Raw genomic sequence first — 14,704 nt, forward strand, 5'->3', positions numbered from 1 at the left:
GAAATCGTTGGTTAAAACTAAAAACGCGCGCAGACACTCACACTAAAGTTATATCTATCAAATTGGATCACGCTATAAAATAGTTTGCCAAGTACCTTAACAATTTCACTATAGATATATTTCTGATCTTCACCGCTCGCAAACAAATATAATACTGTCACGCATGTTATTTGTTAATATATTTTTCATTCAATAAAATGGCATTTAAAATGGCGGAGGAAGAAACAAAAAATGGAAGTGGACAAAAAATCGACGAGAATTTCAAAGTGTTCAATTTCCACGGAGTCATCATTACTCCGAGGGTTTTTCTCCGGGTTCTCCGGTTTTCCTCCCTCCTGAAAAACCAACAGTTCCAAATTCCAATTCGACCTGGATAGAGGACCCGCATGAAAACCAGCAAGAGCTGATGTAGCATCCTCTCTAAATAAAATAGTTTAAAAAAAAAAAAAAAAAATTAACAGCGCGCGCTAAAGAATTCTGATGACAAAATCCTCTTTATGACGTTACTTTTTTTAGTTCGTTCTGCCTCGCGAAACGAGTTCATGCGGGTCGCGTCGCCGGAAGATAAAAAGTTGTTACAGAAACATGAAATCGTTATTGATATGCGTGTTTTTAATCCTAACGTCCTTGGGAACTTCATCTGCTTCAGGAAATACCGACAAGAAAGGTAAGTCTTGCCAATCTTTAAAAAAAAAGAATCCTTTTACTTTTTCGACGAGGCATGTGCTTTTAACAAAGTTTTACGTGCGTGCTAATTGGTCGTTATTAACTTGTTAAAAAATTATTTCATCTGCCAAAGTTATCAAATTTATGTCTAACTTATGATGCTAAATAGTCTCGACTGTTTTAGGTTAGGTTTAAGTTAGCCAAAATGTTCAGTTGAAAATCACCCCTTTTTGTCTCGATCTGCAGTGGAAATCCCGCTTTTGTTTAGATTCTTGTTGCTATGGTGTTTTCAGCAACGCAATGATTCCAGAGCGCGCGCTCGCATCGCATTTCGTTTTTCGCGGTGTATAACGGTTTTCAGCGGGATTTAATTGCTAATCACCGTTTCTCCTGTTTACCTATGCTTGTTTCAATTCCTTTTAACTAAAAAAATAGACTTTCAAAGATAATCAGTTTGAGTTCAAGATTCAGCAAAGTCCGAAAGTCAGTACTGTCAAGATTACTTTGGACGACAGTTTAAGTTCAAATGAACAATATTGTAAACAAATCGTGTAATTTACTTTATCATTTTGTTGTTAACCACAAAATTTATGCTTGTCATTTTCATATTTTCAGGAGTTCACGTTGTTGATAACACACCGGACTCATTCCGTCAAAGAATCATCATTGATGAAAACTTAAGTCAGAGAAATGTCGTTATTGAAATCGACTTCATTTCCGTCAAGATGCTGGTGACTTTAAGATTAGATACGAAAAATATGAACACTGTTACCACAACACTGCTGCATGGAAAAAGTTCTTTACGTCGTCCCGAGAATCGATCAGAAAAACAAAGTACTCGAAGAAAGGAACTTCCAAAAAACTGCTACGGCTGGATGGATAAAACATGGAACACTCTGTATGAATTGGTAATATCTCTGTTTGGATGGACTGAATTGCCAAAGGGCATCAATACAAACATCTTTAATTGGAGATCAGTTACAATGAGCGCAGAAGATTCAACGTGTCCAGGACACATTGTAAGTTATTTGTTTGCTTGATGTTTCCTTATTCCATGAAAGGTAATTAGCATCTGACTATCTGAGTGGTTCGGAGAGAGCGCACACATCGATAAATAGAGAGCTTAGGCACAGACCCTTTCAAGTGTGAGCCACAAAAAGTTTGCCAAAAATGTGAACAATCGCCTTCTGGTGATCGTCCGTGGATCAAAAACGCCTGTGCTTATGATCTCTAATGTCACATTTTTTAACACCTGTTTTTGCAGAATGAAATACCAGTGAAGGAACATGGTAAAGATTATATGGAGAATCTCGGTACAAATCAGACACAAGGTGGTTCGCCTGGCAAAAGTTCTCGATCAGGAAAACAAAGCATTCGGAGAAAGGAACTTCCAACAAAAAAGAGACCTAGCTGGATAGATAACACATGGCACACTTTGTATGAAGTGATAATCTCTCTGTTTGGATGGACTCAGTTACCACATAACATCAATACAAACATCTTCAATTGGAGATCAGTTACAATGTCTGCAGTGCATTCTACTCATCCAGGACACACTGTAAGTTATAGTTTGCTTGCTTATTCCTTATTCCATAAAAGCTAATTAGATTATGACTTTCTCAAACTCATTAATAGGAAATCAGAACCATGGTGGTTTGGTAATCTGATCTTAATTAGAATTCTACAATTTTATTTCTCCGTTATCTATGTAGTTTTAGTTTCGATTGAGACAATATATCAAACAATTGAGATTATTTTATCACATTTTTAAACAACTTGAAGGTTGTCAAAATATACTACGCTGCACGTCGTATTTCCAACTCTCTTCACTCTCTTCTCGGTGTTTGGAAATGTGATGTAACACTCTCTCGTTTTTGATATATTACATCCAATTATTCAGCTCTGATTGGCTTGGAAAGGGCACACATATTGGTAAAAGTCAAATTTTTTAAAACCTTTCTTGCAGACTGAAAAACCAGTAAAGGAACATGGTAAAGATTATGTTGAGAATCTCGGTACAAATCAGGCACAAGGTGGTTCGGCTAAAAAAAGATCTTCAGAACTTCTAACAAACAACGGACCAAGCTGGATGGTTAGAACATGGAATACTTTGTATGAAGTGATAATCTCTTTGTTTGGATGGACTCAGTTACCACATAACATCAATACAAACATCTTCAATTGGAGATCAGTTACAATGTCTGCAGTGCATTCTACTCATCCAGGACACGCTGTAAGTTACTTGTTTGCTTGCTGTTTTATTCCATAAAAGAAACTTTTAAGAAAAAGATGATGAATTTTTAATGAAATAAGATTGAACTGGTCAAGCCACACATTCGTAACAAAATTTATAAACAAACTGATGACTGAGGTGGCCTCCCCTATAAGTCCGGTGGTTTCTTGGAGGTCTCCTCGCCCTAACTTACTATTAGATATGTAGTAACAATTTTTTTGAAGCGGCAAATAAAAGATGATGATGATCAAATTACTTAGCTCTGAGAGGCTCAGAGAGAGTGCACACATTTATAGAAAATGTCACGTTTTTTAAACCTTTCTTTTGTAGACTGAAAAACCAGTAATGGAACATGATAAAGATTCTATGGAGAATATTGGCACAAATCAGGCACACAGTGGTTCGGTTGATCAAAGCTATCGATCAGAAAAGCAAAGCATTCCAAGAAAGGAACTTCCAACAATCAACAGTCCTAGCTGGATGGATAAAACATGGAATACTTTGTATGAAGTGATAATCTCTTTGTTTGGATGGACTCAGTTACCACATAACATCAATACAAACATCTTCAATTGGAGATCAGTTACAATGTCCGCAGTGCATTCTACTCATCCAGGACACGCTGTAAGTTACTGTTTGCTTGCTTATTCCTTATTCCATAATAGGTAATTAGATTATGACTTTCTCAAACTCATGAATAGGAAATCAGAACCATGATGGTGGTTTGGTAATCTGATCTTAATTAGAATTCTACAATTTTATTTCTCCGTTATTTATGTAGTTTTAGTTTCGATTGAGACAGTATATCAAACACTTGAGATTGTTTTATCACATTTTTTAACACCTTGAAGGTTGTCAAAATAAACTACGCTGCACGTCGTATTTCCAACTCTCTTCTCGGTGTTTGGAAATGTGATGTAACACTCTCTCGTTTTTGATATATTACATCCAATTACTCATCTCTGATTGGCTTGGAAAGGGCACACACATTGGTAAATGTCAAATTTTTTTAAAATCTTTCTTGCAGACTGAAAAACCAGTAAAGGAACATGGTAAAGATTATGTTGAGAATCTCGGGACAAATCAGGCACAAGGTGGTTCGGCTAAAAAAAGTTCTTCAGAACTTCTAACAAACAACACAGCTAGCTGGATGGTTAGAACATGGAATACTTTGTATGAAGTGATGATCTCTCTGTTTGGATGGACTCAGTTACCACATAACATCAATACAAACATTCTTAATTGGAGATCAATTACAATGTCTGCAGTGCATTCTACTCATCCAGGAGACAATGTAAGTTATTTGTTTGCTTGCTGTTTCCTTATTCCATAATAGGTAATTTAATAGCATGACTATTAAATTACTCGGCTCTGAGTGGTTCGGAGAGAGCGCGCACATTAGTAAATGTCACATATTTCAAAACCTTTTTTGCAGACGGCAACACCAGTAAAGGAACACGATGAAGATTATATGGAGAATCTTGGTACAAATCAGACACAAGATGCAAACAAGAGACCAAGCTGGACGGATAACACATGGAACACTTTGTATGAAGTGATAATCTCTCTGTTTGGATGGACTCAGTTACCACATAACATCAATACAAACATCTTCAATTGGAGATCAGTTACAATGTCTGCAGTGCATTCTACTCATCCAGGACACGCTGTAAGTTACTTGTTTGTTTGCTGTTTCCTTATTTCATAATAGGTAATTAGCATGACTATTAAATTACTCGGCTCTGAGTAGTTTGGAGAGAGCGCGCACATTAGTAAATGTCACATTTTTCAAAACCTTTTTTGCAGACGCCAACACCAGTAAAGGAACACGATGAAGATTATATGGAGAATCTTGGTACAAATCAGGCACAAGATGCAAACAAGAGACCAAGCTGGACGGATAACACATGGTACACTTTGTATGAAGTGATGATCTCTCTGTTTGGATGGACTCAGTTACCAGATAACATCAATACAAACATCTTCAATTGGAGATCAGTTACAATGTCCGCAGTGCATTCTACTCATCCAGGAGATGCTGTAAGTTACTTGTTTGTTTGCTGTTTCCTTATTTCATAATACAGTGGAACCCCGATATAACGATCTTCGATATAACGATATTCCCGATATAACGATGAATATGTTATGTCCCGGCAATAGTAAAATGTATGGAACGGAACCCCGATATAACGATTCCTCGATATAACGATATAATTTTACTGCCCCCTTGGCATATCGTTATATCGGGGTTCCACTGTAGGTAATTAGCATGACTATCAAATTACTCAGTTCTGAGTGGTTCGGAATGCGCGCACATAAGTAAATGTCGCATTTTTCAAAATCTTTTTTTTTGCAGACCGAAACACCAGTAAAGGAACACGATGAAGATTATATGGAGAATCTTGGTACAAATCAGACACAAGATGCAAACAAGAGACCAAGCTGGACGGATAACACATGGCACACTTTGTATGAAGTGATGATCTCTCTGTTTGGATGGACTCAGTTACCACATAACATCAATACAAACATTTTCAATTGGAGATCAGTTACAATGTCCGCAGTGCATTCTACTCATCCAGGACACGCTGTAAGTTACTTGTTTGTTTGCTGTTTCCTTATTTCATAATTCAATAATTGGTTCATGCTCTAACGTGCACTATCGGGTATGGTGCGCGCTTACGTATACTGATTTTGACTGCGCGGCTCTGCTAGCTATGTTATAAAGGTAATTAGCATGACTATCAAATTACTCAGCTCTGAGTGGTTCAGAGAGAGCGCACACATTGGTAGATGACACATTTTTTTAAAACCTTTTCTTTTTTGGCAGACTGAAAAACCAGTAAAGGAACATGGTAAAGATTATATGGAGAATCTCGGTACAAATCAGACACAAGGTAGTTCGGCTGACAAAACTTCTCGATCAGAAAAACAAAGTACTCCAAGAAAGGAACTTCCAACAAACAACAGACCTAGCTGGATGAATAAAACATGGATAACTTTGTATGAAGTGATAATCTCTCTGTTTGGATGGACTCAGTTACCACATAACATCAATACAAACATCTTCAATTGGAGATCAGTTACAATGTCTGCAGTGCATTCTACTTATTCAGGAGACGCTGTAAGTAGCTTGAAGGTTTGCTTGCCGTTCCCTTATACCATATCATTACACAGACGCGAGTGTATCTCTGGAAAATAGAACACTCGTAAAATTCATATGAAACTTCTCCCGGGACCGAAGTGGCGTATTTTTGACATCCTCACTAGTGAGGATATGGATGACGACATTTCCTGTCTTTGCACGGTTGTTTCCTTTAATTTCGTGATTTTTGTCTATATAATAAAAAGAAAATCACACGGTGGCTTGAAGATATGAATTTTATTTTCTCGTGTTAAAAACATTATTTTGCTTATTCGCTGTGCTTATTCGTAAAATACATCTGTTTTTACCACTCGAAAATAAAATTCTTCTTTTTGCGCCGCCGGCAGAGAGCGCACACATTGGTAATGTCACAATTTTTTTAAAACCTTTCTTTTGCAGACTGAAAAACCAGTAAAGGAACATGGTAAAGATTATATGGAGAATATCGGTACAAATCAGGCACAGGGTGGTTCGGCTGACAAAAGTTCTCGAACAGAAAAACAAAGCATTCGGAGAAAGGAACTTCCAACAATCAACAGACCTAGCTGGATGAATAACACATGGAATACTTTGTATGAAGTGATAATCTCTCTGTTTGGATGGACTCAGTTACCTCATAACATCAATACAAACATCTTCAATTGGAGATCAGTTACAATGAGTGCAGTGCATTCTACTCATCCAGGACACGCTGTAAGTTATTTGTTTGCATGCTGTTTCCTTATTCCAAAATTCAAAAATTGGTTCATGCTCTAACGTGCACTGTCGGGTTATGGTGCGCGCTTACGTATACTGATTTCGACTGCGCGGCTCTGCTAGCTATGTTATAAAGGTAATTAGCATGTGACTATCAAATTACTCAGCTCTGAGTGGTTCAGAGAGAGCGCACACATTGGTAGATGACACATTTTTTAAAACCTTTTCTTTTTTGGCAGGCTGAAAAACCAGTAAAGGAACACGATGAAGATTATATGGAGAATCTCGATACAAATCAGGCACAGGGTGGTTCAGCTGACAAAAGTTCTCGAACAGAAAAACAAAGCATTCGGAGAAAGGAACTTCCAACAATCAACAGACCTAGCTGGATGGATAAAACATGGAATACTTTGTATGAAGTGATAATCTCTCTGTTTGGATGGACTCAGTTACCACATAACATCAATACAAACATCTTCAATTGGAGATCAGTTACAATGAGTGCAGTGCATTCTACTCATCCAGGACACGCTGTAAGTTACTGTTTACTTGCTGATTCCTTATTCCATTAAAGCTAATTAGATTATGACTTTCTCAAACTCATTAATAGAAAATCAGAACCATGCTGGTGGTTTGGTAATCTGATCTTAATTAGAATTCTACAATTTTATTTCTCCGATATCTATGTAGTTTTAGTTTCGATTGAGACAATATATCAAACACTTGAGATTGTTTTATCACATTTTTAAACACCGTGAAGGTTGTCAAAATATACTACGCTGCACGTCGTATTTCCAACTCTCTTCACTCTCTTCTCGGTGTTTGGAAATGTGATGTAACACTCTCTCGTTTTTGATATATTACATCCAATTACTCAGCTCTGATTGGCTTGGAAAGGGCACACGGGCACAAGTAATTTTAAATATTGGATTATGTATTTTAAGCCCTGATGATTTTTACCGTGTTGAAATAAAGTTTACACACACACATTGGTAAATGTCAAATTTTTTAAAACCTTTCTTGCAGACTGAAAAACCAGTAAAGGAACATGATAATGATTATGTTGAGAATCTCGGGACAAATCGGACACAAGGTGGTTCGGCTAAAAAAAGTTCTTCAGAACTTCTAACAAACAACAGACCTAGCTGGATGGTTAGAACATGGAATACTTTGTATGAAGTGATAATCTCTCTGTTTGGATGGACTCAGTTACCACATAACATCAATACAAACATCTTCAATTGGAGATCAGTTACAATGAGCGCAGTGCAATGTACTAATCCAGGAGACAATGTAAGTTATTTGTTTGTTTGCTGTTTCCTTATTCCATAATACCGTAGAATTCCGGTTATAAGCCCTGGGCTTATACAACTTCGTAAGGGTTTTTGGGTGGGCTTATAAGCGGAGGGGCTTATATTCGGGAGGGCTTATAAGCGGAAGGAAAAAAACGTTTCGAAACGAGCCTCGGGAGTGTTGATCGAAATACGTTTTTAAGTTAAAAACGCACAAAAAAGCAACATTAAGCCCTGTTCAGTACTGTCATCCGGTAGAGGGGGGCTTATAACCGGAATTTTACGGTAGGTAATTAGCATGACTATTAAATTACTCGGCTCTGAGTGGTTCAGAGAGAGCGCGCACATTAGTAAATGTCACATTTTTCAAAACCTTTTTTACAGACGGCAACACCAGTAAAGGAACACGATGAAGATTATATGGAGAATCTTGGTACAAATCAGGCACAAGATGCAAACAAGAGACCAAGCTGGATGGATAAAATATGGGACACTTTGTATGAAGTGATGATCTCTCTGTTTGGATGGACTCAGTTACCACATAACATCAATACAAACATGTTCAATTGGAGATCAGTTACAATGAGCGCAGAAGATTCAATTTGTCCAGGACACGCTGTAAGTTACTTGTTTGCTTGCTGTTTCCTTATTTCGTAATAGGTAATTAGCATGACTATCAAATTACTCAGTTCTGAGTGGTTCGGAATGCGCGCACATTAGTAAATGTCACATTTTCCAAAACCTTTTTTGCAGACGCCAACACCAGTAAAGGAACACGATGAAGATTATATGGAGAATCTTGGTACAAATCAGGCACAAGATGCAAACAAGAGACCAAGCTGGACGGATAACACATGGTACACTTTGTATGAAGTGATGATCTCTCTGTTTGGATGGACTCAGTTACCACATAACATCAATACAAACATCTTCAATTGGAGATCAGTTACAATGTCTGCAGTGCATTCTACTCATCCAGGACACGTTGTAAGTTATTTGTTTGTTTGCTGATTCCTTATTTCATAATTCAATAATTGGTTCATGCTCTAACGTGCACTATCGGGTTATGGGTTATAGTGCGCGCTTACGTATACTGATTTTGACTGCGCGGCTCTGCTAGCTATGTTATAAAGGTAATTAGCATGTGACTATCAAATTACTCAGCTCTGAGTGGTTCAGAGAGAGCGCACACATTGGTAGATGACACATTTTTTAAAACCTTTTCTTTTTGGCAGACTGAAAAACCAGTAAAGGAACATGATGAAGATTATATGGAGAATCTTGGTACAAATCAGGCACAAGGTGCAAACAACAGACCTAGCTGGATGAATAAAACATGGAATACTTTGTATGAAGTAATAATCTCTCTGTTTGGATGGACTCAGTTACCTCATAACATCAATACAAACATCTTCAATTGGAGATCAGTTACAATGAGCGCAGTGCATTCTACTCATCCAGGACACGCTGTAAGTTACTTGTTTGTTGTTTTCTTATTCCATGAAAGATAATTAGCATATGACTACATAGGTCCTAAATATTGGAATTCTCTACAAATATCCCTGCGATCTGTAACTTACTGCCTAAGGGGAAGTGATATTCTTCATTTACGGAAGCCATCTTCTACAACATACGGACTAAAATCTTTCAGCTATTTTGCTGCAAAGACTTGGAACTCATTACCAGAAATTATAAAAACTGCGACATCACTAAATGACTTCATTACAGCAATCCGACAATGTACTTTTAGCTAAGACTTTTTATCATTGGGGAGGGGGTGAATAGAACAAACTTTGTAAATTTGTATTTTTATATAGATTTAATGTGTAAGTAGTTAACGGATATAATAATATTGTTATTTCTATTTTACTTATTTTATTTTTATTTTTTAATATATATTTCACTTGTTTCTCGAAGAAACTAGCTTGTCTTAGCTATATTATATTCGAGGATAAATAAAGTTTTATGTTATGTTATGTTATCCATCACTACTTCGACAAGCTTCTGTACTTAAAAAAAAGACGATAGAATTTTCAATGAAATGTGACTGAATCAGTCAAGACGCACATTCGCAACTTAATTTATAACATATTGATAAAAGGGGTGGTCTCCCCTTTAAGCCCGATGGTTTCTTGGAGGTCTCCTCGCCTTAACTTACTATTAGATATGCAATAACAATTATTCTGAAGTGGCAAATAAATGATAATGATAATGACGATGATGATGTTGACTTTCAAACTACTCAGCTCTGAGTGGTTCGGAGAGAGCACACACATAGGTAAATGGCACGTTTTTCAAAACCTTTTTTTGCAGACTGAAAAACCAGTAAAGGAACACGATGAAGATTATATGGAGAATCTTGGTACAAATCAGGCACAAGATGCAAACAACAGACCAAGCTGGACAGATAACACATGGCACACTTTGTATGAAGTGATAATCTCTCTGTTTGGATGGACTCAGTTTCCACATAACATCAATACAAACATCTTCAATTGGAGATCAGTTACAATGAGTGCAGTGCATTCTACTCATCCAGGACACGCTGTAAGTTATTTGTTTGTTTGCTGATTCCTTATTTCATAATTCAATAATTGGTTCATGCTCTAACGTGCACTATCGAGGTATGGTGCGCGCTTACGTATACTGTATTTGACTGCGCGGCTCTGCTAGCTATGTTATAAAGGTAATTAGCATGTGACTATTAAATTACTCAGCTCTGAGTGGTTCAGAGAGAGCGCACACATTGGTAGATGACACATTTTTAAAACCTTTTCTTTTTTGGCAGACTGAAAAACCAGTAAAGGAACATGATGAAGATTATATGGAGAATCTTGGTACAAATCAGACACAAGGTGCAAACAACAGACCTAGCTGGATGAATAAAACATGGAATACTTTGTATGAAGTGATAATCTCTCTGTTTGGATGGACTCAGTTACCTCATAACATCAATACAAACATCTTCAATTGGAGATCAGTTACAATGTGTGCAGTGCATTCTACTCATCCAGGAGATGCTGTAAGTTGGGGTTTTTTCTTGTTATTTCGTTACTTCATACGAGCTATTGTCATATGACTATGGCTAAAGGAGAATGCATACAGCGCTTAAGTTTAAAAGCAGTATAAGCACTTATTTTTCGACAACCCTAAAATTAAACAGATACAGGGATAGTCGTCTTATGACCACTTAGTAATTTGGAAAACGTTTTTTGGTTTTGATCATCACGTTTGCTTATTAAGGGAACTGTACATGTTCCTATGAGAAGCTCTCCAAATAGTACTTATTCAGAGTTTTGTCTACGGAATGTGTTCTTATATTATAATTATTACAATTTCTATAACATTCTCTTTGTAGTAAATAATAAAGATGGTAAATTTTAAGCTAGGTAATAAATAATGAAGATGAAGTATTCAACATGACACGAGCATGGGACAAAGAAAATCTGAGTCCCCGACGGGAATTGAATCCATGGCCTCCCAGATACCGGTTCAACATTCTCTTTATCTTTAACCTTTAGAAATTAGAACGACGGGCACACAGGGTTACCAAAAATCCATCTGACAGTTCCTGGATTTCTACTGAGTCTGCTGCACCAAAGTTATGGTACAAGTGTATGGCAGGAATACAACGGCTTCTATCCAGTCAAATTTGTGACAACGCCTGCAATCTGATACACGGTGAGTATAACAAGCTTCCGTGTGTTCAAAAGTAGAGCGTGGCCGATTGGTTTAGGGCGCTGGTGTTGTAATCCGGAGGTCACCGGTTCGAGGCCTGCCCTTGCCACTAGCTGGATTTGTTTCTCGGTTGTCCCGAGCTCAAATCCTCGACCACGCTTTGTATATAGCCAACTGGTCTGCCTCCTGCCAGTTGGGATTTTTAACCTTGTTATTTTCATTTATAAATTATTTGTTTCCTCTGTTTCAGTGGCATGCCTGTAAACTAGCTATCTCGTTGAGATATGAAGCTAAGTGCATGACCACTTTAAAAACATATTTTTTTTTAATCTGTACAACATCATCATAGAAGCCTGGGAATGAACAACTTTATTTAGGCAGGGTGGCCCAATCAGCACTTGGTTGGTATCAAAAGGGGCCCTGCGTAAAATAGGTCTTTTAGGTCTCTTTGGTACAAACATCTGTAATTGGCTGTCTTGCTTTTTTCTTAGATTACTCAGATTACTGGACAAACTGGACATGGCAAGATACGTTTGATGTGATGATCATTTCATGGATGATTAATTTTTGTGCCATTGCATTATACTTCACTATTCACTTCACTGGAAAGATAATACGACTCAAGAGGTAAGAGTGAACCAGCTGTGATGTCATTAACGAAAAGCTAGTAAGAAGAACTTAAAAGAAAATCGTTGTAAACGAGATATTTGGTGGTTTAGCGGCTTCTACCCTGAGATTCTCTTGTTAATGGGTGGAAAAGTTACCCTGGGTGTTGAGGCTTTTTCTCGTACCCTTTCCTTGGCGTACAATCAGAGGCTATTGAAGAGCCACTAGAAGTGGTCATTATCACTGGTTAAGCCGGCGGCGTTAACGTGAGGCGTGTTTAAATCAATCTAGTCCAGAATCTGGATTTTAATGCCGATTGGCTTTTTCTACGTCTGAATCTTAAAACTCTGAAACCAAGTGAGAAAAACCTTAAGTTCATGTAGTAAGGGAATAAATTAGTAAATACTCGTACAAATGTACAGACGCTAACAGTAGAAACATACGTGGAGAAGTATGCTTTCGAGATAACGCTTATTTCAATGCTAATACGATAGAAATAATATGCATTTCTTTGCACAACTTAGGCTACCTCTTAACACGTTCAATTGTCTTTTTTTTCTGTTTTTCAGATTACAGTATGCAATTGAACGTGAGCGGCTACGAGAACTCAAGCTTGCGCGCGAACGAGCAGCTCAGCCGAAACCATGGCGACCAAAGCCCAAAAAGAAACGACGAAAGAAGCTAGGCGAATGGTGATCATAAAGAAAGATTTCCACAGATAACTAATGAAAACATTGAGTGTTACTAATGATGCGTTTTGTAATAACGGACATAACGTGCTGAGTTTGAAATAAAAGTTTTGTTCTGTTTGTTATACAGTTGTTTTGTTGCTTTTAATCGTGGCCTGCAACACGTTTTAACACATTATTTGGACAGACACCGATTAAATAGTTAATTATACGCTATAAAATACTGCCTTTTGATTCGGTTAAAAGAAAACATCTCAGCATAAGGGGACCGATTTGATTGCCAGTCCAAAAATCCCCTGTGAAAACATACGACTCAAACTGGCATTTTGAACAGGAAACCAAATGGGGAAGAACCAAAAACCACATCGACTACCAAATCCGAAAAACCGCTTGTATTTTTGCCGAAAACCAAAAACCAAATGCCAATAGAAAGAAAACCCACAAACCGCATAAGACACTAAAACCGAAAAACCGATCTAAAAAATGGCCGAAACCACAAAACCGAAAATCCCAACGCCTCCCTCCTTGTGCTACATTGACCCTTCCTACCCTATGTCGCATTTTAACCTGCTCTAAAGTGACAATACCACCTGAATTGTCATACCCCACAACAATCAAAGATGAAGAAGTCTCTAAACATCCTAAATTTTGCAGTAGATACAGACTCCTAAAAAAATCATGCAATAGACAGAAGAAAAGCTTACTTGTAGATATAACACAATCCACATCTCTTGTACTGTACATGTCATTATAAAAATCTTCTCTTGAAGCTTCAAGCTTCTTATCGTAACATGGCATGATGGTCACATGGTAAATCTCATCTGGACTGTTGAGAAAAAAGATGAATACTGCATTTTATGTGTCACATGAGGGGAAGGAAATCTCAACAAAAGAAAAAGTGGGAAGCAGTAGACATAATCATAAATCAAATAAAGACATTTGCATTAAACGTTACACATTGCTGATCGTACCTTTTCCCTAATGATGCACCAAAGTGGTTCTTCACTAAAGAACCCATGATTTGCTGAGGAGATTTTGTTGTGCTTAAATGAAGAGCAAAATGAGAATTGATCAGATATCTGCACTAGCTAACTCAGGCTGACCAATAAGCCGCCCTGCTGGCAGACTACATCCAATGCATTTAACATGTTGACAAACACTGACCATTGACTGAACAACACCAATGCTATGGTTGGATCAAATAAGTAATTAGCTCTGCTAGAAATATGTAACTGTTTTGACAACACAAACGAAGGATTGGGTGCATTTTCTGGGGTAGGGTAGGGGTTTATAGATTCTGCTGACAGTCTGCAGCATTTGTTTTAATTTCTGTTAAAAACAAAATAATCCACACCAACCAAGATTGAAAGGCAAACTGTCCCTACACTATTTTGACACAAGAGACCATTGCCAGAAAGAACTAAAGATTGAAATACTATCATAAACTATTCACATTGACAAATGTCACCCTGCTTGAGCTGTTGAGGCGTTTTAAAAAACCTATTTGTTACACACTCTGGGAGGGACAACAAAAACAAATTCATTTATCATATACCAGTAAGGCAGTAAGAGTAATTTCAGGGCATCTTTACCTGATATAAGGTAAAACGTAGCTACCATGAGTCTTTTCAGCATAACAAACCCAACCTGATTGGAAATACAAACAAAATGTAACAGACTCAAAACAAAGTACCATTAA

General features: G+C 37.4%; 2 protein-coding genes across 5 annotated transcripts in view; one reads left to right on the forward strand and one right to left on the reverse strand.

The window, feature by feature from the left end:
• LOC144644401 (putative cytosolic Fe-S cluster assembly factor v1g210509) overlaps positions 1-14,704 on the reverse strand; it is a 30,138-nt gene that overhangs the window by 4,606 nt on the left and 10,828 nt on the right. Inside the window, exons 10-12 of the mRNA XM_078503883.1 lie at positions 14,598-14,652; positions 13,977-14,048; positions 13,710-13,831 (exon numbers count right to left, since the gene is read on the reverse strand). Of these exons, the coding sequence (XP_078360009.1) occupies positions 13,710-13,831; positions 13,977-14,048; positions 14,598-14,652 (249 nt within the window). The remainder of the gene's footprint in view (positions 1-13,709; positions 13,832-13,976; positions 14,049-14,597; positions 14,653-14,704) is intronic.
• Positions 259-13,124, forward strand: LOC144644399 (uncharacterized). Of its 4 annotated transcripts, XM_078503878.1 has the most exons (21): positions 259-667; positions 1,282-1,685; positions 1,931-2,224; positions 2,633-2,899; positions 3,230-3,523; positions 3,927-4,193; positions 4,335-4,568; positions 4,706-4,939; positions 5,256-5,489; positions 5,730-6,023; positions 6,444-6,737; positions 6,980-7,273; positions 7,767-8,033; positions 8,417-8,650; positions 8,786-9,019; positions 9,268-9,501; positions 10,346-10,579; positions 10,821-11,054; positions 11,554-11,713; positions 12,202-12,337; positions 12,886-13,124. In XM_078503878.1, the coding sequence occupies exons 1-21, from the start codon at positions 586-588 to the stop codon at positions 13,010-13,012; spliced, it is 5,052 nt and encodes a 1,683-aa protein (XP_078360004.1). In that variant the 5' UTR covers positions 259-585; the 3' UTR covers positions 13,013-13,124. The 4 variants fall into 4 exon arrangements, with proteins under 4 accessions (XP_078360004.1, XP_078360005.1, XP_078360007.1 ...); XM_078503879.1 differs by lacking the exon at positions 4,706-4,939; XM_078503880.1 differs by lacking the exons at positions 4,706-4,939; positions 5,256-5,489 and having other exon boundaries at positions 260-667.

This window comes from Oculina patagonica, chromosome 2 (assembly GCF_052425735.1).
Source record: "Oculina patagonica isolate OP01 chromosome 2, crgOcupat, whole genome shotgun sequence".
NCBI lineage: Eukaryota > Metazoa > Cnidaria > Anthozoa > Scleractinia > Oculinidae > Oculina > Oculina patagonica.

What these genes read in the sequence shown, in the direction of transcription:
- LOC144644399 (XM_078503878.1), top strand. Translation starts at nt 586, where the DNA reads ATGAAATCGTTATTGATATGCGTGTTTTTAATCCTAACGTCCTTGGGA. An exon ending in CAACGTGTCCAGGACACATT is followed by an intron (nt 1,686 to 1,930) that starts GTAAGTTATTTG and finishes CTGTTTTTGCAG; the next exon opens with AATGAAATACCAGTGAAGGA. An exon ending in CTACTCATCCAGGACACACT is followed by an intron (nt 2,225 to 2,632) that starts GTAAGTTATAGT and finishes CCTTTCTTGCAG; the next exon opens with ACTGAAAAACCAGTAAAGGA.